General features: G+C 30.1%; 1 protein-coding gene across 3 annotated transcripts in view; it reads right to left on the reverse strand.

The window, feature by feature from the left end:
• LOC143223563 (uncharacterized) overlaps positions 1 to 23,116 on the reverse strand; it is a 45,306-nt gene extending 22,190 nt beyond the window's left edge. Inside the window, exons 1-7 of one of the 3 annotated variants that reach the window (XM_076451667.1) lie at positions 22,938 to 23,116; positions 15,457 to 15,546; positions 15,076 to 15,201; positions 7,406 to 7,576; positions 2,821 to 2,948; positions 2,188 to 2,349; positions 1,491 to 1,874 (exon numbers count right to left, since the gene is read on the reverse strand). In XM_076451667.1, the coding sequence (XP_076307782.1) occupies positions 1,491 to 1,874; positions 2,188 to 2,349; positions 2,821 to 2,948; positions 7,406 to 7,576; positions 15,076 to 15,201; positions 15,457 to 15,546; positions 22,938 to 22,961 (1,085 nt within the window). In that variant the 5' untranslated portion in view covers positions 22,962 to 23,116. Of the gene's footprint in view, positions 1 to 1,490; positions 1,875 to 2,187; positions 2,350 to 2,820; positions 2,949 to 7,405; positions 8,979 to 10,299; positions 10,374 to 14,508; positions 14,695 to 15,075; positions 15,202 to 15,456; positions 15,547 to 22,937 lie in introns of those variants that run through there. The other 2 variants (XM_076451668.1, XM_076451669.1) reach the window with 2 other exon arrangements.
• Positions 23,117 to 23,345: the final 229 nt, after the last annotated feature.

Here is a 23,345-nt window from a genome sequence, read left to right on the forward strand (position 1 = left end):
AGTCAACAATGACTCCAGCAAAAAGATTTTAGTAAAGATACTCATTTAGAAATTTATCTTTTGTCAACAAGACTTATGTTCATTAAAAATTTGAAAAAAACTTGGTGAATATGCACAAAACATGCTAAGAGCTATAATACGCAATTCCAATGGTTACTTTGGGGTCATGTAATTGGTGTGATTCACTGAGGCAGTAAAAAAGGGTTAAAAATTGTTAAAATTTCAAATTTGTATTAAAACAATTATTCTTTTATTCTTTTGTTTGAATTTAGTTTTAATACTCTGCACTTGCAAAATCACTTCTATGAATCCTTCATAGGCAAAAAAAAATGTCATATGCTCAAAATTCCACATTCTTCTTTACTGCTCATTTGTTTCAGATATCTGCATTAGTTATAAATGACAGACTAAAATAAAAATAGCTAGTTAACAACACCAACAAAAAAACATTTGGGCAGCTAGAACTGAATAGTGAGATTATACCATTACTCACATAATGCACAAATGTCTCAAAACCTGGATCATAATTTAGCAGCAACTAGACACTAACCATGGACCTTTAAGTACAATCTGGCAAACTAACACTAGGATATACCCAGACACTTTCATGTTTAGTACATTTGGTCAATACAAACATATACTTCTATTTTATGTTTTACAAATGTTCCTTTATTTTGTTTAAAACTTCAGTAACACAGTCATTATGTGATAAATGAATGATGTGGTTTTAATTTTGACATATTTGAACATTTTTTCTAGCAATGTTTTCCTTAATTAAGAGTCATATGGGAATTATTTTTTCAAAATTACTAAAAGTTAACTGAAACTTCACCAAAACAACTGAATGTATTACGTAATCTACATTAAATATTTATTTTGTACAAAAAATATGAAATAATCATTAGAATAACCCATGTACACATCATGTTAAGCTATACAAATATATAAAACAAAGAAACAAATGAAAATTACAAATACAAAACATTCAAAATAGAAGTAAACAGAATGTCAACAATTTAAAAAAAAGAAAAAATTAATGTAATTGTTATAATGAAACTACAATAAAAATTTGACAAACATCATAGTCACAATGAAATTAAAAATTATGAAACTTTTTAGATGTCTGTTTCATTCTTAGACGTAGAAAGAGGTAATTCTTTGAAACAAGTATCAAAAGATAAATTTCATATTAGCTTTTATGCTACAGATTGGGCATTTAACTTACACTTACTGCAAGTTAATTTACAAATATTTCAACTACTCATTGAGATATGCTTCAGAATTACAACCCTATTTCTCTTTCTCTCTCTCCAATTACATACTTAGTATATTTGATACATGGTATACTGTTTACTGTTACAAATAGTTGTATACATGAAAAATATTTTAGGCATCAATATCCATTGAAAATTTAAAAAGTTATCTTGCTAAGAGTAGGTAAAAAATGGTATGAGAAAAATATAAAAGTAAGTTAAAACTAAATTTATTACCTAGCAGGAGGAGACTCTTTACGGATTGGTGGTGGTGGTGTAGGCCTTCGAGGAGGGCTTCTGCGTCTAACTGGAGATCTCCTTGGTGGTGACCTCTTTCTTGGACTTGGTGGTGATCGTCTTCTGGGACTTGATGGTGGTGGTGATCTTCTTCTGGGGCTGGGTGGGGATCTTTTTCTTTGATTTGGTGTTGTCCTTCTTCTCGGACTTGGAGGCGTTCTTCTTCTTGGACTTGGAGGCGTTCTTCTTCTCGGACTTGGAGGCGTTCTTCTTCTCGGACTTGGAGGCGTTCTCTTTCTTGGACTTGGTGATATTCTCTTTCTTGGGGTTCGTGATCTATGTTTAGGTGATTTAGATCGATGCCTCGAGGAATGACTATGAGACCTATGAAAACAGAACCAAAATAATTTGCACATTCACAAATACTGACATTAAAAACAGATATTTTAAATATTTAACTCATGTAAGATACCATATGACATTAATTTGCAAATATTTTTTTAATCTTTCAGTAAAGAATAAGAAAGCATTCTGGTTTGATTCAAACTTTATCTCTTTCAATATGCTTTTGCCATAATTAATCTATAACTGGATGAGAATAAAAACTTTGTAACAATAATGTAGCTTTTATTATGTTAATGGACTGGAAAAAGTTAAAACAGGGTTCATGTTAAAAATAAATTAAGTAAATAATAACCTTTCTCTTCGTCTCCTTCCATGTGGAGATGATGAACGAGATCGGCCTCGTGTGGCATTCTTTAGATTTGTATCTTTATCATCATGGCTGTCAGCAGAAGATGAACGTCGTTTTTTCTCAGGTTTTGAGTCCTTATCTTTCAATGATGGTTTAGGGCTATCCCTGTCATGAAGTTTTGCAAATAAAATCAGTACACACAAAAAATGAAAATGATTTTAAATAAAGTGTAATTTAGACAAAACTCTTGAATCAATATTTATTTAGTTTGCTTTAGCTAAAAGATTTACAATGCTACTCTCATAATTTCTTCCATATCAGGTATAAAAATTATTTCATTTTAACTAATCCAAAGTATTGATTGTAGTATATAGATAAAAATTGACTAAGGGTGAAATATCTTTCAGTAAATGTCAAAAACGTTAAGGGTAAAGCTAAATAAACAATACAATTTATTTAAACTGATGAGATCACTTTGTAAAATTTAATACATGTAATGAATGAAAAATCATCTAATAAAATGAAAACAATTCTGAAGTGTTGAGCACTGTTATACGTCAAATACAGTTCCAGCATTCCATTTAAGAAACTTAAGTTCCTTGTAGATACAATAAAAATGTAAACAACCTGCCTTACCTATCTGATCTGTCAGAACTTCTTTCTTTTTTAACTTTAGTTTGTCCATTTATATCTCCAGCATTCTTTCTGCTCTTTTCTTTTTCATCTATTTTTTTAATATTGGCTTGTATCCTTTCCTGCTCCTCCTATGAATTTAAGCAAAATCACAAAAGAAATTTCAAGAATTTTACACTCTTGATGATTCAAATGTTTCATTTGTTTATTAACCCTCTGTAAATGAATTTGACCAACCTTGTAACCACCATGTAACTATAAAACAATACATAACTTAATTGATCAGGTATATCCTCATGAAGTTCAGCTAGCTCTTCTTAAACATGCACTGAATGAAAAGCTTCCTGAATACTGACTAGTGACAGACTAAAAGATAGATCTGAAATGCTATTTTTACAAGCTGTGATTCTAAATATGCAAAGGGCTAAGTCAATGCAAGAATATAGCTTAAAAGAAAAATAATATAAATCAGAAAAAAAGATGTTAATGATAGCCTGAAATTTACTCTGGAATAAAAGTATTTGTATTTTCACCAAGTTTTATTACATTATACTGTTCATACAAAAATAATTTATCATTACATCGACATTTTTTCAAGAATATAGCATTATCATTGCAAAAATATTCAATGGTTGTTGTACAATGATCTTTAGACTTTTTTTTATTGAGCACATTAAACTTTTTAGAAATTGAATAGATACGCATTTTGTCATACACTTGGAGCATTCCTGGTTAAATGTAGCAATTTATTACAGCAGTATGGGATTACACATAAATAAATACTGAAATAGGTAATTTCATGGATTTGTTTTGAATTTAATGCAAAGCAATAAGGGATATCTGCTGGATGTCCCTAATTTAGCAGTGAAAGACTAGAGGGAAGGCAGCTATCACCACTATCCACCACCAACTCTTGGAATACTCGTTTACCAATGAATAGTAGGATACAGTATCACATTATAATATACCTGTGGCTAAAAAGGTATCTTTAGTGAGATGGGGATTCAAACCCATGATCCTCAGATTGCAAGTCTAGCACCCTGACCATCTCACCATGGCAGCCCAATTTCATGATTTCAATACACTGAAACTTTTGTTTGTACTTTCTGGAAAAAAATTTCAATTATATTTACATTATAAAGCAAATACTAATTTCTATAGAATCAAAAAATTTCAAATATCCAGAAGTCAGAATTTCAATTGTCCTTTAACCTTATGCCAACTTACCAAAACTTACTATTAAACAACTTACTAATGTATATAGATTTGCCATCATAATGTATTTTACAATCCAAAGTTTTATATTATCCGTTTTAATTTATTAAAAAGCCTTCTCAATCTTTACCAATGTTGTATTTAAGAAATGTTTAAAAAACTTTTAATTATGCATTTTAAAGCATAAAATATCAACTAAAATATGAAATCGAAACCTAAATACAATTTACTGTCTCTAATTATGATATTTAATTAAGAAATATGGCAGTTACATCTACATGATGAGGACTGAGTGTTAACTTCCAAATAATTATTATTAAACAAGTGTAAAATGTTTTTTTCTAATGGTTATAAACACATGCATCAAATAAGTACATATGGTTTGTAAATCTCAAGGCTAACTGTAGAAGGTGAGCATGACGCCCATCAGAGGTTGGCAAAATTACTTGTTCCAACTAAACTCAGCCAAAGAACTTTGGAACATAACACTCAAATAATACAATAAATGTAGTTTTTGTCTAGATACATTTAGATACACTGTAGTTCTCTGGTTCAAGTTAGAAATTGCAAATGTTCAGGTTTTTGAACACTCATGCATCATGTGACAACAAAACTGAAGTTTAAGTATTTTTGATAAGTTTATTTTGAAAAAAAAATTAATTTAGATGTTAGTAAAATTAACATTCTTGCATATGTTATAATGTGCAGTTGTCTAATTACATTTTAAAAGTATTTCAGTGACTTGAACAGAAGAGTTTAAAGGAATGCATGTGCTTGAAGGGTTAAGCAAACTGAATAGGAAAACTACAATGAAATAGAAGCATCTTTATCCTTAGCGTACATATCACCTAGCACTCATACTAACTTAGTAAAGGATTTAAAACTTCACAAAAAATTTTTAGTATAAATACTTACCACTTTTGTGTACAATGGATTTGTAATTTTAATAAAACCTTACCAGATTTTGTGAAAATACATTTAGTACATTCAGAAATATACTCTGTATAGCATCATGGTTTAACAAGGTCAGTCAAATAGACCAACCCACTAGCTAAGGAGATTAAACAAACAATTAACAATTGTGCATTATCAAGCTAAATTGAAACAATGTAGAATTACAGAAGTTTGTTTCTTGGCCTGTCAAGTATGAAAGTCATGTTCTTGATCATATTTTTGGCAACAATCACCTAATTGAGAATGACCAAGAAATGTTTTGCACTAAACTACACATTTTAGCATTAGACCATGCAAGCTTATTTGCACAGAAAGAGTTCAAGATAAGTAATCAAAACAATATTGTTTCAATGCCAGTCTATTAAAAATTGTTCAAATAACTTCAACAAATGTCTTTCAATCAGCCACTTACCTTTATAAATATCAGTATTTTAAAGCACATTTTAAAGGAAAAAGATGTCTTAATTGTTTTGCATCTAACAATGACCACTTACAGAAACATTCTACAGAATTACTATCATTAGGTTTGAAGATGTTGAATAAGCCATCTTTCACTTGGATTTATGTTCCTCGAATATTTGCAAAATAACTGACTGTTTGTAATGACAATGTTTGTAATATGGTAAATACCTTACAAGTATAGTGCTTCTTTCCTCACTTTTTTTCTGTCTAGTGTTTGTAACAGTTTCGTGACAAACCACAGTAACCATTATCATTATTTTCAACTCTGTTTTGAGACATTTTTAAGTTCCTTAAAATAAAGCTACTGTATGAACTTAATAAATTTAATCTGATTAACTTGCTGAATACAGGCTTGGTCACTCTGAATAAGATAATCAAGTATTATAATTCAATAATTAAATGAATAAACTGAATGTATCATCACAAAATGAGGCTAATTAGATTTTCTAATAAAGTATTTTTAAAGAGTTAACCTGACTTACACCCTGATAAGTTTGAGTGCAAGATGGTCTTCTTTAGAATAAAATATTTCTCATTTTACAGTTTTTAATATTTCATATTCATAACTTCTTGAACCTTCTAAATGAATATCAATAAGTTTTTCTGTACGATATTAAACCCGATCTATTACTTTTTTCTACCTTAATACTGACAGTAACAAAATATGAACCATATCTAAACTAGCATTTTTTTCTTTCTAAAATGACTACATTATTATAACAAGACAATTACACACTACTCATTCTCACAAGTCAATGCTAATAGAACTTTTTAAATCTAGATTTAGTTTTATTGCTTCGTGGCTACACTTGAAAAGTCATAGTATGCCAAACACCATTATTACAGGCAGCTTTCTCTAAATAAATAACAAAATTACACGTGCACCATGGCTGAATTACAACCATACTTCGTGATTTCCATCTGATACTGAACCTAATGAACTTTTGGTTTTTATATTTTATTTACTCTTACAATAATAGATAAAAAATATACCACAAAAACCAAGAATTATTACTTACTTGCAGTCTTATGTTTCTGCTAGTAGCAGATGAGACACTGTGAGCCAACATATTTGTAATTGTGTCAGTGGTTCAAAACTATAATTTTCTTTTTTTAATCAACATGTTTTTTGAAATACAGGATGAGACAGACAGAAAACATCCCAGTAAAGTAAAATGCTCGGAGGCTATACATTTATATTATAATTACGTAACTGATAACAAACTCAAAAGATCACATACAGGTAGAAACAAAATCTAAAATAGGCAATTCTTAAGTTATTAAGTGTCATATGAAAGAGGTTAGTAAAAGATGAAAATTTATCAAACTTTCCTTTTTAATTTAAAGCATATAATATCAAAATTATAAAGAAGTTTATGCACATGCACTGAAAACAAAGTTGTTCAATAAAATTTTGAATATAATTTTTATCCATCTAAATTCAGAGATAACTCACTGACTGCTGATTTACCACTTCTGACAGTTGAATACGAGCATGCTATACAGTATTGCAGCTCAATAAAATTCTGTATTTTTTAAAGCAACTACAGTCAAAAAGTTAAAACATTAAATTAGTAGCCCAACAGAATGTGTGTGAAATATCCTAACTCAAAGTTTCATAATTAAAAAAGTTTGCTAAATTTCACCCAACTACAGTGGTTATCTGTGCTGTCACTAACTTTAAAGTGATAGAGATTGCACCTAGTCACCAGCCAACACTATTCAATGCACTCTTGGGCTACTCTTACCACATCAAATAATGCATCCACAACCTCAAAGTACATAGTGCAATTTAGGAGGCAGGAATTATCAGATTCACAGTCTGTCACCATTGGGCCTCAGTGAACAAGAATTATAGTTTTGAAATATTGATTAACAATTTCTTTCATACAACATTTTAATAATATAACTTTAACATCTATTTCACATAACTCTAGCAATTTCAAACACCCCTAACCTGTCTTTTTTTAATCTCTTCTTTCTTTTGCTCTAAAAATTCAGCTGGAATACCACCTATGTTTTCTTCAGCACTCAAGAGAAGTGTCCACAACTCCCCCATAAACTCACGAGCATTTTTTCCATTCAGAAATCCCGTCAGGTTGATCTGCATAGTTTTAGCATCTGGATACTATAAAAATAAAGTCAAAGATAGGAAGAAAACCAACTGAGTACTAATGATGATGAACATGCCACCTACATCTAGCTTAGACTATAATATCTCTATAAATTGACCTCTCCCACATAACCAACCTTCTGTCTTCTAGTAAGTAATAAAGCACCACAGCATATTTTCTCAGGGTGAAAGGCTTATGCAAGTGTTAATTAGGTAATGTATAAGTACACTCACACTCATGTCGCTTGTCATCCAAATAATTACTGTATTTCTTTCTCTAATCCTGAATTTTTATAATGGTACTTGACTGTTCATTGTTGAAAGTTACAAGTATCATAAAATTGCATATTGTTTGTACATGTCAAAATTTACTCATGATGGCAGAAATGTTCCAAATTACTTTTTTTTTTTAAGAAATCACATTACAACCTTACAGCAAGCTAGTATCAAGACATATGTTAAGTTTCAAGTCAATTCTTCAGTCAAAATCAACAGTATTGAAAATTTAGTTTCTTTCAAAAAGATAAACTTGTTCAACAGCCATAAATAAATTTTTCAAGATACCTGAGGAAAATATTTTCCCTAATTATTTGGATTTTGAAAATAATCAGTTTTTAACAATAAATATAGAACAATTTGTCACTGACTGAAAAACTATAAATTAACTGTTTTAGAAATACCTATCAGTGACTGTGGAACCACCTAACAACTCTAGTCATGAGAACTGTTGTAAAATTACCAAATATTGGATGTATAACTACTTAACATCCCATTTGAAAGTGCATTAACTCAACAATAAATTCATGAAATGAAGTACTTTGTACCTAACTTGTCTGAAGTACATAAAACATTTTTCTATAATGTTGAAAAACAACATATACCCAAACCATATATTTATTTATAACAAAGTTAAAATCATGCACCACAATATTAATGGACAAGTCTTAAACAAGTGGATTTATCTATATTTAAAGAACATTTAAGTTTAATAAATCAGGTTTGACTGCTTAACCATTACTATCAATGGTTTGTTAAAGGACAAACAATTGTTTTAAAGTCATCACAACACCAAAACCTAGCAAATATAAAAACCCTGTCGTATGAATTTACTACTAAAGCAAAATATAATGTCTATAAAAATATATAAAACAATAACAGTTCTAAGATACTTAATATATATATTATGCCTTTTTTTTTCAGCCATTTTCAAAATTTGTACTTGTATGTACACATTCACTCCTAAAAACTATGAGGCTGACAAACTACATAACCTAAACTTCCTTAAATCATTCTATAATCATTCTAGTAAACCACTTGTGCTCAGGTTTCCTGCTATTTCTTCTGTCACACAAGGTTTACCATTACTGCTGGACCATCACTGTCTGGACACTCACCATGTTAAGACCCACCTAGAAGACTGAACCAAGATTGTATAAGTCATAAAAACAAAACTATCTCACAAGAAATCAACTTTTTAAGAAAGAAAAAAGCTAGAATTAATTCCACATGGATGACCCCAAAGTATTAAAACATTACTAAGTCAAAATATATGAAACTTATAGATATAATCTGGATTCATTAACATGTACCTTTTCTTATAGATCATAATACAGTTTTCAACAAGCCAAACAACCAACCTTTTATTTACATTAAAAATTTAAATGTTTTTAAGCACTAATTAAAATCTCAGTGCACCATAAAAGTTAAACACTACCACAGTGTTTATGGGTTTGTAGGTATTAATAAGTGTTTCCAATAGCATGGAAACTTACTATTACTTAAATTAATTATTAATGAATAAAAATCTTTTTATGCTGAAAGAAAGAAAAAAGCTACCAAACTAGTCAAGTAAGAAACATGTTTTTATAACTGATCAATTACATAGATTTAAATTTATTTTGCTTTGATGCAAAATAAAGGTTGTTTTTATAGTTACATAACTAATTAAAACAACAATTGTTTAAAATAGTGGTAGTTAAACTACTAAGCCAATTTAATTTCTTAGGAACAGCAAGACTTTGCAAAAGTTTAGTATGAAGAATTTGTAATAAAATATCACAATACAGATACATAACACTTTATTTAAAATGGTGTAAAGTGTATTCACACTTTATAAATGAGAATGTTTATCACTAAACATAATTCCAAGGAATGATTTTGTCACCCTTTTACCCAAACTCTTGATACATCTTAAATTACTGATGTTTTCCAAAACATACAATTATTCTTGTATTCTGAGACAATAACATTTTGTAAATTAAAAAAACTGGGATTTTAAAAAATAAATTCATTTTTCAATTTTTAAATCAAACTACTCAGTTAATACTATACTAATAAAGGATCAAAACTTCAATTTAAGATCCGTAGTTAATATCTTGACATATCTTGCTTGTTCCAGATAAGGGAAGGTCTTAGAAGAGTTACGACTGCCTCAAGCAAGGCAGATAATTCACACACACACACACACACACACAAAAATCACAGTCCTAATATGCTTACTATATATTTTACATCTGACTTAATTCTATATAACTAGCAACTTTAAAATAATTAAATTTGTATCAGGATATTATTGCACAAAGCACCAGGGTATGTGAAAAACAAACATGATAGACTGAATACAACTTGTACCATTATTACTGTACACATATAAAGAAAACAAACAATGAAAAAAGCTACAAAATTTCAGTAGTACTTTGTTTCATAGTCTATTCTCTCCAGAAAAAAGCAACACTTACTTATGTTTCAGTAAGTAACTAATAACTTTTTCTTGGTTGTCCTAACCTATATCTTCAGTCTTCTGAAGAGAAACCTGAAATTTGCTTCATTTACTTTAAACTATTTAATCAGCTAATTAACTCGCTTATAACTTATTCTGGTAAATATATGTTAATTACCAAGACAATCTAGATCACAAAAATTCTAACTTAAAAGAATTTTTCTTGATAAAGTTTGTTTTTATACAATAAGAACAATGAATACCTAGAAATACTTGAAAGAGACAGGAACAGAAAAAGGCTTAAATTTCAATACCTTTACTAGACAATATAAAGAAACATGTTTACTTTCATACTGTTCCTACCCATAAGAAGCTCAACTGATTAACCCCTCCTAGTGTAAGAAATCTTTTTCCCATTTCATTGATTAAATGCTTAACCAAACTAAATGAAACTTAGTAAAAACTTACCAAACAATAAATGGTTTAAACTTAAACAAGTTGATAAAAAAATAAACCAAATTATATAACATTCAAGTCTTAAAAATTTCAAAATTGTATAGACACTTCTTCTGAAAAAAGAATCAAAAGACTTCCTTTCATCTTAAGGGTTTAAATTTGTTTTTGTATCAAAAAGTTCCACTTTATACATTCATAAACTCTCAATAATTATCCTTAACATGTTTCTTTTAAAACAATTTTTCATTGCAGTTATAAATCATAAGAAACTAGTGTTAAGACATTTAGCAGTGAATTCAGACATTTCAAAATGGTATCAAAATCCATTTATATCAATTACACGCTCGCACACTTTGCTTTCAATATAAGTTCTTATTCCTGTAATTTTTTCAGTACACAATAAATTTAAAATTAATATTCAATAAATAAATTTGAGTCACATTTTAGGTGTTAGAATATTTTGCTATTGCTACCATACTCTCAAACTAATAATGCTTATGTGATTCCTCCCAATAGAAGAAAATTGTCTTAAGTTTCAAACAAGTAAAATTTACCAAAATAATTCTTCCAAACAACAAGAATGTCTAAAAAATGTATACAAAATTTATTAGATCCATGGTTTGTTCCCTTAAGTATTCTAAGCTTTCCACTAGATTATGTTCTTTTCTATTGGAGATATATTTAATCATGTTCTTACAAAACCATACTTCATAAACCACCTTATTCAACTTACAATGATGCTAATAGTTTATAATATGCTTAATTTAATGGCAATAAACTCTGCCTGTAGCTATTTGTCAAGGCTGTTCCTCATTAGCAGTTGTCTTCATTCTTTTAAGACCTCATAGAATGCAATAATAAATTGTCCTACAGATAAAAAAAAACTACAAGATAAATGAGGCTTGGTTAATTGTATTTTCAAGAAATGATAGTTCTTCAGCAAATTAAAAAAACATTATGCTTTGGGATGAATAAAAAAATTTCTAAAAGCTGTAAGTGTGCTGTTTATGGACAAGAATTTGTAGTTGGGAAAACGTTTGAACCTTTAAATTATTCTTTACAAATTACATCAAATAATGACCACAAAATAAAAAACAACTTTAAAATATATTTAAGTAAAACAAATTTTAAATTAGTTAGAATTATAAGTTTTACTTAAATTTTTAAATTTAAAATGTACAATTCACATCTGAAAGGTACTCACTGGTCCAAAAAGGGTTATTAATATTAAAATTAAATACCAAAGGTACGTTTCCATCAAAACTGTTTACTTATCAATGTAATACTTTTAATAATTCTGAATTCACAGCCAAGTGTAATTTTTAGTATCTTAATACAAAAGGAAGCAGAAAACAATGTCATGCAAAGATATTATTCTACACTTTACATTTCTTTATGAATGATTATTCAGGTACACTTCAAGTTGTATTGTTTTGCCTAACTAGTAAATTACTAAGATTACAAGAAACATGCAGACAAAATATCACTGATGCTTGTTTACAGTATCAAGGGAATGGAGAAGTTTGTCAGTTTAATAGCAAGTTACTTAAAGTAACAAAAGGAACTTACTACTAAATATTGTGATCAGTATAAAATCAAAACAAAATTACAGAAAATACAAAACTATCCTACTCGAAAGCTTACAACCTTATTGCAAGTCTACCTACCTTTTCTAACTTCTAAGTAACAAAAGAGAGATGTGTTACTTTAAAATATTGTATGTCATGCACCTAAATAACAGAGCCAAACACATTTTACCAAGTTTTAATTTTGCACTTATAGCTTTTTTTTTTTACAATAGAACAATGGATGCTTGATATAAAAATCTATAACAGCTGTTATATTTAGTAATTTATTGGGCACCTTTGTTTGAGAGCTCGTGAATTGCACACACATGGGGATGATTTGACGTCTTTCTGGAGACTGCTACCACTTATAGATAATCTTAGCAAAGATCAGACAAAGAATTATGTACTGAACGGCATGTAATTATCCCAAGTGTTATTAAGGTGGTCAGGAAACGACTGGGCAGTTAAAGGTGCAGGGAGGGGCTGGCCTCTCCGATTGTTGTATGACGTCTTTGTAGGTTTCTTGTCCACGTATATGAAATAATTCAACTTGAATTTGAAGAGTAAAGTCTATATATATCCATTGTGAAAGCTTTCAGGAAACAGGTAATGATTGATCTAACGAATTATTTAGATTTTTCTCAACTACGATTTATTTTCCTGATGCTTGTTTACAGTATCAAGAGAATGGAGAAGTTTGTCAGTTTAATAGCTAGTTACTTAAAGTAACAAAAGGAACTTACTACTAAATATTGTGATCAGTATAAATTCAAAACAAAATTACAGAAAATACAAAACTATCCTACTCGAAAGCTTACAACCTAATTGCAAGTCTACCTACCTTTTCTAACTTCTAAGTAACAAAAGAGAGATGTGTTACTTTAAAATATTGTATGTCATGCACCTAAATAACAGAGCTAAACACATTTTACCAAGTTTTAATTTTGCACTTATAGCTTTTTTTTTTTACAATAGAACAATGGATGCTTGATATAAAAATCTATAACAGCTGTTATATTGTATAAAAAATTAAGTTCATCACTTGCATATTAAGGGACAAAATAAACAGACTTATTCTGCAATTTTCTCATAATTAAAATAAGGTTTAATCTTTACTTTCCAAAAAAAACATAAGAAAAGTGAGAAACAAATACATAACAAGAAACATATTATTAAATATGTCCATTAAACATGAGTTTTCTCATGGGTTAATAAAGAAGCAAGTAACACTGTAGCAGCCTGCAAAAAAGTCCTTCAAAGGCCAAAAATAAGTGCTTACTTCTGATGACACAAAGATGAAAAGTGAAAAAGACAATGTTAATATATTATGTACATAATACTTGCAATGGTTATGAAAGCCTTGCCAAATGTTGTGAAGACAGTTACTACGAACATTTATCCTGGCAAGCTGCTCTATATGTGTATTACTACATAAAAAACCTGCTTGGCTTTTGAACTTTATTTTGATGAATTTTAAACAGTAAGAGTTAATACCATAAACAAAACTTCAAAGGTTTTGTTGTTAATGTTCTCTTTAATACATTATATAATTATCTGATATATATTTATACTCTCTACTTGTTTCAAGTGTTTCATTCCAAACAAAAACACTCACCCTCAATTTTGAAGGGTGTGTGTAAGAACTATATGTATATTTTGAGTTATTCTTTAACTGCTGTGTATGAAACAGTTCTTGAATTCATATGTACTATATCACTGACAGAAATTGTTTGTCATATTACGTGGGCAGCTGTAACACTGGATGAACAAAAATTCACCATATACAAACATGTGCAACCTGCTAACACAGTAAGTGATGCAGATACAGTATAACTTACCTCTTCTCAAGAGTGGATTTTTCTTCTTCTAAAAAAAAAAACTCATGATGATTATGATGCAATTTTTTAATAATTTAAATTTGAAGTAAACAAAGATTAGTGTTTTGTATCCAATAGGGTTTTTGAAACAAAATATGATGTTTCACAGCATATAACTGGCAGCCACTGTTATTACATGAGGCTGTTAAGAAATAACTATAATATACAACGTAATTGTTCATCTAAGTGTACGTGGTGCAATTTTATTTCATTTAAACTTATTAGAAAATAGGCTGGTGTTTCAGTTGTTGTCTCTTATTTGAAAAAGATGAATTCTGGAAAAAACAAATCAACGAAGTTATTGTTGCAGTAATCCATAAAACTCACCTATTTTGTTTTAAAGAAGCCTTTAAGGCTGTTAATAGTTGCTTCCCATCAAATGCAAAAAAGGAGCGGAAAGCTAAGAACGTTGGAAAGATGATCTGTGGTATCCTTGGTGTGGGGTAGGCTGACGAGAAACGAGAAGCCCAGGTTTGACAATCATTCATTGAAGTCTTTTTGATTTTATAACATCTATTTGTGGGAAATGAAATGTCAAACAATGAGACCAAGCAAAAAAGAAAACAAGCACCGCAAGCATTTACAGTTTTTCTTTGCTCAAAGCATATAACAGTAAAAAAACTTTTTCTCCTGCTCTTACTCAACATAGTAGTGCCTGCCATCTCTGTAAACTTCCATATCAACCTTACAATGGGTGAAGTCTGTTGAGCACATTAAACTTCGCAGTGCACTATTCATTCAAAATCTGTAAGAAAACCATCGAGTTCCTGAAAGAGAACCAAGTTAGGTTCGATATGTTTGGTAGACAATCATACACTAATAATACACCCCTTTTACAGGCTACTGTACAAATAAAATCTTAAAGTGATTCCTACAACGATTGATTCACTTTACCTTCTCGCCATCAAGTTGATTGAAGATAAAATCTATAATCACATCATCTTCTATACCGAGCAAGCTGGTGATTTTTTTAGTGATCCATGGTTTAATGATATCCAAGTTCACTTTTCCCATATCCACCTGAAACATGAACGTAAAACAAGTCACTATACTATTCAAAGTTCATTTTCTATAACCTGACACTGAAGTTATTGAAAACAATTCTTAAGCTAAAATATCTAAAACCCTACACTCACAATTAATGAAACTATAAAAAAAAAGGCACTGACCATGTACTCCTAAAAGCAAAACCTATTGTGCATTTAAATAAATAAAAGTACCTGAAAATTTTATTGCGTACTAAAAAAAAAATACAATATTATGTGGCAACCATACCTTTTTTTCTAAGATTTCATGGAATTTTAATTGCCTTAGTAACTTCTTCTGTTTGTTGCTGAACCGATTGTCCTGCTCAGCACTTGTACCCTATATAAAAAAAAAAATTCACCTAGAATATTACTATTACATATTCACAAATTGTCATTAAAATCTTAAAAGACTTAAATGCAGAGAAAATATTCAATATTTCAAGCATAAGATCAATTCAATGTTATTAAAGAATGAGACTGGCACCAACACATCTTTGAAGGATAGCAAAATCTAAAAGTTTGGCTATTGAAAAAACAAAAAAACTTGTCTCAACAGAAACATCAGTAAGTATTTACAACCAAAGATAATGTTTTCATTAAAGGTTTTTCACAGATCTTAAAGCAACTGAAATGCTATCTTGCACTACTATCATTCAAAGAGATCCCAGCAGGAACAAATGATGGTGGAGACCTCAAAAAGGGGATAAGCAACAAAAACAGTTCAAACAGAATTCAGGAGCCAATCGGGATCTGATTAATCGTAGAGGTAAAAAATGGAAGGGAGATTAGAAAATGAATGGTTAACCACCAAAGCAACAGAAATATAAAGAAGGTACGGACTGTCGAAGTATAGGAGAATATAAGAAATGGAAGAGGGTGTGAGATCATCAATAGCATATAATAACAAACAGTAGCAATAACAGACAACAAGGAGGAAATAAGAAATGAGAGAAAGGTGGTACAAAAAACAAGAAACACTGGCTCAGAGTACTTGTAATAGCAAGCAGAACCACATTAGGTAATTAGGTACTTATGCAAATGTGGGAGTTGAGCAAGGAGAATGGTGATGAAAGAGGAGTAGAAGGGAAGGATAGGTGTACAGAAAATAGATAAAACCAGCTCTAGTTGAAAGCTTCAACAGCCAAAGCCTAAGAGTAGAAAACAGAGAACTGGAATAGAGGAATACTGAAATTGACAGAGATGGCAAGTGCAACTGTGAAGGGTGCAGTCAACCAAGAGCAAACACAACAAAAGACTGGGGAATAAAGAGATTATTCCATGGGTCCAGTGAAAGAGATTATCTCAAACAAGGCACACAGCTTCAGGTAAATGACAGGCAACAAGAAAAACCCAATATTAATGAGCCCATAAGAGTAGATTTAATGCCTGCAAGCAGAGCTTCTGAAATGGGTACCCCCCCTAATGGTAAATGTAAAAAATAATATATTAGTCTATATCATAACCTACTGATTCACCAAAAATGACAAAACATGAGAACGTGCCTGATGAGCGCTGAGGAGTTCAAGCATGTTGAGGTGGAGCGAGTTCTTATCCAATGTTCAGATACAAGTCATGTCATCATCCAGTGACACACCACAATCTGAGAGGGAAGCACAAGAAGAATAAAACCAAGTTTAGGAGTCAATAAAGGAACACCAGAAATAGTATTAGCACTATCCAGTCACCAACACAGTTTGTCAAGAAAAGGAAAGGTTCACATACCAGAACACTGGAATCAAAGAAATAATCCCTCAGATCTGTAAAGATCACAGTAAGAAGCCCATGTGTATGTCCTGAAGTAATAAGAAATATCATGGAAGCTAGAGTCCCGAAAAGAGAAAAATCTCACTGAATGAGAAGTACAACATCTGAAGAATAGATACTTCATAGCTTGCAAGTGAAAAGAAGGCTGAGCTCAGTTGAGACGAGAGATAAAGAAAATACCCAGAAGTACCAGATATTAGGTGTATATAATGAAGTAGCCTCTTAAAAATAGAAGGGAGAGGATACTATTCAAGAATATGCCAACAGTAGTCATTCATTCAGGAAAAGAACAAGAACCCCAATCAGTGAAAACTGTAAGCAAAAACCCTCCTGATACAAATGAATATAAAAGAGGCTAATACTACGTAGAAAAGAAAAGCAAGGTATTGGAAGACATGAGTCTGAGAGATGGAATGTAGAACACATAGGGAGAATAAGGATACATAAAGTGTCTGACATATCAACCATGGACAGCTGCAGACCAATTTAAAAAAACAACACACAGGGTAAGAGGGAGGAGAAAAGGAAATAGGAAGAGATTATGAGAAAAAAAAAATTGTTGTCAGAAATGAGAACAACTGCAGATGAAGAGGAAGTGAAAATTACCCAAAAGATCAGATATGATAGGATAGTCATTGACTAGAAAAGCAACTGGCCACACAAAGAGAAGTGGGAAGATAAAAAGATGAAGGCCTGAATCCTGAAATAGGAAAGTTAGGAGTTACTAATCCAGACTGAGAACAGGAGTTAAATAGTAAGGTTGAAAAATAAGAAAGACTTAGAAAGATTTGTAGAATTCCACTGCAAAATGAGTTCAAAGATGTCTGCATGGGAGTCCAGTGAAGGCCATGTATACAAGAGGGAGGAAGTTGTATGGTTAACATCAACACAACTCCCAATGAGAGGCAAAGTGATGAGCAATGGACAAAAAATTAAACAAGCTAAGCTGGCAAACAGAAGAAAATGAACTTCTGAAGCATGATGAAATGCCTCACACAAACAGTGAACAGAAGAGAGAAAATATAGGAGGGTGGTGACAAAGATAATACAAATATGAAGAACCAAAGAGCAAAACAGAAGGCCAGAGACACAATCCCCAAATAGGCCAAATCTGTAAAGGAAAGGAAAGGAAAAATGTCTAAGTCAGGACAAAAGTGTCACAGATATGAGGTGGAAGAAGCATTTGGATGTGATAAAAAAGCTGTTAGACACAGGATTTATGATAAACACCAACTACAAACATAGAGGGAAAAGGTAATTCAACATTTTGGTTCATGGAGTGAAAAACAAGACAAGAAAAGGAACATAATGAGAATGAAATCCAAAAAAAACGTTAGAAAGGGCCATGTCTCGAATGGTAAAGTACCACAGAAAGCAAATCAGGTAAAATCTGTATTTGAATATGCCATTCCCAATTAAGAAGGAATGTTAGCTGATGTAACACAAATAGAAGGCCTAGTAAGCACGTGATAATCCACAACCTCTTGAACAAAGATTAGAACATCCCCAACAAGCCACCAAAAGCACAGTGGAAATAAGGCCTGTGTATTTAACCAACACAGTAGTATTACTCAAGTATTCACTATAAAAATTAAAGATTTTGAACAACTGACAAAAGAAAATTAAAATTAAAAATTTTGTTAAACAAATCTCAATTTCACACCAGATTAAATTTTAATGTCTATAAAATACAATACAAAGAATGACTATCATAAGTATGCAGGGAGAGCTGATGTGCATGATGTTTTCCTTTATGCTTTTATTGCATGATAGCATTATTATGCACAAATATTTCATGTGTCTGTACATGTGGAAAGGAGAGTCAGTGTCTCACAATAATCAGCTTGTTATCCACACATCAATAACCTTACTATCAAGACACTTTAAATTTTACTATTATACAAATTTAAGTTGAAAAGGAAATACTTAAATTGTCAATCTTCACTTGTGTGTCCAATAATACCTCTCTGTTCTGAATGTTTCCTATTTTAAGGTTTTCTTAACCCCCTTTTATGGGTTTCAGAACATCCACCAATTAGAAAAAACAAATATAAATATTGATAGGCTAGATTTTAAAAAATGAGCTTTGCCATCTTTATTTTCCAAAATATCAATACATTTGTTCTACCTACCACAGAAGCTCATCTCAAGTCTCTGTACTTTTGAAATTACTTAACCCAAGGTCAATGACCCAGATGTGTAACCAATAGAAAGTCCATTTTGTGAATTACGTCATCCTGATGTCTAATTTATTTCAGTAACATGCATAATTTCTCGAGTACATTTTAGTGATGAGAGACCAAAGTCAGTGATTCAGTAACTAATGATATTTGTTTAACCTATTTAAAAAAAAAAAAGACATTACAGTACTTATGAAGCATTCAATTTTATTATTTGAATTATTTTCATTTTAAAAGCATATTTGAAAGTTACTTAAATTATTTTTTAGGCAAACATAGAAAATGCAAGGTTTATGAAAGCAAGCCTATTGGGTACAAAACAGCCTCTAAACCTGAAGTGCAAAATTTCTTTTTTTGTAAATGAATTTTTACAGGTTATCTAGTGAAAATAATTCAATATTCAGTTCATGTTACAATAATAAAACATCTTTCCTTCTTTAACATTTCTATAAACTTGTGACTTGGCATTCAAAATTAAGCACATGGTATTAATTACGCCATTCAAAGAAATGGATCATAACAACTTAATTCTGTCAGGAATGTTGCCAAACTTTAATGATGAAGATAAAATTATAAATAGGTCACAAAGGCTTAATGTCAGGTAAGAAAAAGGTTTGTAAAGAATGTTTTAAATTAGGCCTAGACAGTGGTGATCACCAGAATAATGAAAAATAATATATGTAAAAATGTATAATGTAGGAAAAAATACACAAGCAGATTTGATGCTAGGCTTAACTATTATTTAGTACAATACTAAAAGTATAAAAAATACAACAGATGACTTTAGAGCACAATCTGGAAAAGAAGAATCTGATACAGTGGTTGTAACTGAGATCTGATAAAATATACAAAATTCTGATACATGAATTTCTTTGAAATACAGGGTTAGATGTTGTTTAATAGAGATAGAATGCTAGAGAGGAAGAAGTGGTTTTGTATGTAAAATCATGTGTTACCACCACACAAATCAAATGTTTGTTGCCATTGTACTACTAATCATATTTAAACATCAACTCCCATCAAATAAACCTGGTCTTTTGCTTTCAGCCACTGCATTCTTTTTCTACAACAAACATGTCTACCTTAACCCTTTTGCAACAGGCCAGGGGTCAAAGGCCATGTCATGTTTGTTGACTTCCACTCAAAATTTTATTTTATGAATTTATGTGAATAAGTTTGGAATCAAATTATAGGTTATAATTCAAACTTTGTTATTAATTTCTTAATTTAAAAATAAATTAGATTTTAGTGAGTCATGTGATATGTTGAATACAGCACTGTTTGAAACTAATATTTTTTATATCAAAATACTAATTCTATAATTTGTACAAATTAAGTATTCAAATTACTAATATTGACAAGCTAGAATATTAAATAAGAACCTAAAATCTTTTTATTTTGCTGAGGTATAGCTCATGCACAGAATCAAACATGGTAGCCCTGTTCAACTCTTTCAATTTTTTGAAAATGTCCACAGTATACATTTACTTCAATATATGACATGTGAATAACCATTCAACAGCTTAGAATATGGAAGTGGTTTCCCCACCATTTAAATCTTTGAAAATGCTTCCTCATTCTTTCAAAGATTTCAATGAGGTAAGTTGTATCCTTAGTCTGATCAAAGTTTTGTATTTTATAAAATCTAAAATCTTTGTTAGTAAGCTTAATAAATTAGTGGAATTCTATGGTATCAGTGTAATTATTTAGGATTTTATAATTATTTAACTGTGTTTGTGTATACATATATATATATATATATAAACCAAAAACTTTTTTTGTTTGACATCCTCCATGTGCAAAATTTTAAAAGGTTTAGCAACCTATGTCCAGCAACAACCGAGTACAAAATTCATAGTGAGAAGAGATAATTATTTGCTTTATTTCTTGATTTACTAATCTATGTTTTCAGGAAAATACGTCCAGTAATTTATTTCTAAATACTAATAATCTATATATATATAAAATGTATAACTGAAATGTGACTATATATATATATATATATATACACACACACTACAAAATACGAGTCCACTAAAATATAACCAAGAGAGAGAAGACTAATAGTCATTTTCATATTACTGAACAGTTAACCTAAGTTCACATACATGTTGTGAATGCAAGTTACATAAAGTTACGTAGGAATGAGTGGAAGGTCAATATAATAAAAAAATAATAAATACACATGTTCATCTATAGCATTATGAGACAAGCTACTTAGAATAAACATTTATAACATGTAGTCATTCTAATATGAAAAATGCATAAATTATATTTCTTAATATTTTTATAATAGTTAATAGGTTGGTTAAGTGAAAGACTCCACACACAGTAGAGAAAACAACAGAATATAAAGTCTTACTGAAAACAAATGTTTGAATTGTATTTAGGAGATTTTAAAGATTACATAAATAATATTTGATATTTTTGGGATGAAGAATTTTTTTTTATTCATAACATGAAATCACTTTGCACTCAGATTAGCAACAAAACAGACTCAATTTGTACAAACAAAACTTTAGTAAAAATACTTAATTAAAAAAATCTGAATTTTTGTGTACACAAAACTTGTAATATTTACTAAAAGTCTACTAAATTTTGTGAAGATACACATGCTGTTTCAAAAGTTATAATGCAAATACTTAACGTGTGCAAGTGTGTAGACAAACTTTGGTATATTATACCGAGCTCAGTGTGAAAAGGTTAAATAGTGAAAATATCTTTCCACATTTGATTACTTCCACTCATTTCAGTTGATCAATTCACAACAGACATTTTTAAATATCCCTTCATATGTTCTTTTTTTAATTTGCAATAAAACTGTCATTATTATATTAATATGCATTAAAACATCATATTTAAAATGATTTAATCCTTAATTACATATTGTAATGTACAGGTAAATTATTTTTATTGCTAATACACATAAAAATACTTCAATTCTGCAGTTGAATAACGTTTATTCCAAGTAACAGTTTGTATAAAACAAAATTTTTGTTGGTTCCTTAACTGAATATTATATCTGGGTAATGTACCTTTGCAACTTTTAAAATATATTTTATAAAAACATTTTTGTTAAATATAGACCTATTTAAGTAATGAATTCAATGAAAACGTGTTCAATAAAGGGTTAAAATCTCGTCAATTTACTGAAGTTGGTAAAAACTGTAGTTATGCCTCTTCATTTACATAATACGCCATACTGTTGCTGACTTGGTAATATTAATGGGTTGCTACAATGACACTAACTCGTGTTAAATCCTTTAGTGTTAGTGAGCTAACAAAATTAACGTTAATAATAATAAGTTACAGTACTACTAATGCCAAACAGTGTTACGACATTGCTATCCTAATTACAAAATTAACACTACAGCAATGAAATTACTTAAAATTTCTATTAGCGGAAAATGTTCACAACTGATGGTGGAGAAAGAAGTTAGGCCTCATCTCATTTTCCTTAAAGTTCAAAAGTTAACGAATTACATTCAGAGAACATTTATTTTATTACACTACGAGAAAATGCAACATCCAGAGTAATGTTTTAGTTCAATTTAATCATTAAAGGTATTTGTATTAATATTATTAATCTAAATATGTAACAGAAAAGTACACAAGTCATTTCTAAAAATTACAATAAGCCTAACTTAGGCCTACTTAGTCTAGTTTAACTCGAAATCAATTATAACTTATTCAGGGTATTTTGTATGGCTACTTGTATACAGATATCCATAGCTAAAAAAACGTAAATATCGTAACACAAAGCTAAAGTGGGCTTAAAACTTACGCGAAAAAAACCTGCGTCCGTCATTTTGATTAACGAACTGAGTTAATTTACTGAATTACAAAATCTACCAAAAACACATCTCTCTTCCACTTCCACTGGTACAAACTTTATTGTAGCCTTAAACTACAATAATCCTTACGCGCATGTCCGTTCCAAGAGCAAAACCAACAATTAGCAGTTTGGAAATACGTCACTACAGAATATATATATATATAATTATATGTGTTTAAATAACTTTTTATCTAACGTTATCTGAATGCGAAATTCAACAAATATTATCATCAGTATTTACAAAAATATATGAGCTGTAGCATTTTCCAAGTATCGTAAGTAACTTTTGAGACACCTAAACGATATTGGGCAAATTTGTTTTATCAATGTCACAATTAAAATATCGACAATTTCACC

Source organism: Tachypleus tridentatus, chromosome 8 (genome assembly GCF_004210375.1).
Source record: "Tachypleus tridentatus isolate NWPU-2018 chromosome 8, ASM421037v1, whole genome shotgun sequence".
NCBI classification, from domain to species: domain Eukaryota; kingdom Metazoa; phylum Arthropoda; class Merostomata; order Xiphosura; family Limulidae; genus Tachypleus; species Tachypleus tridentatus.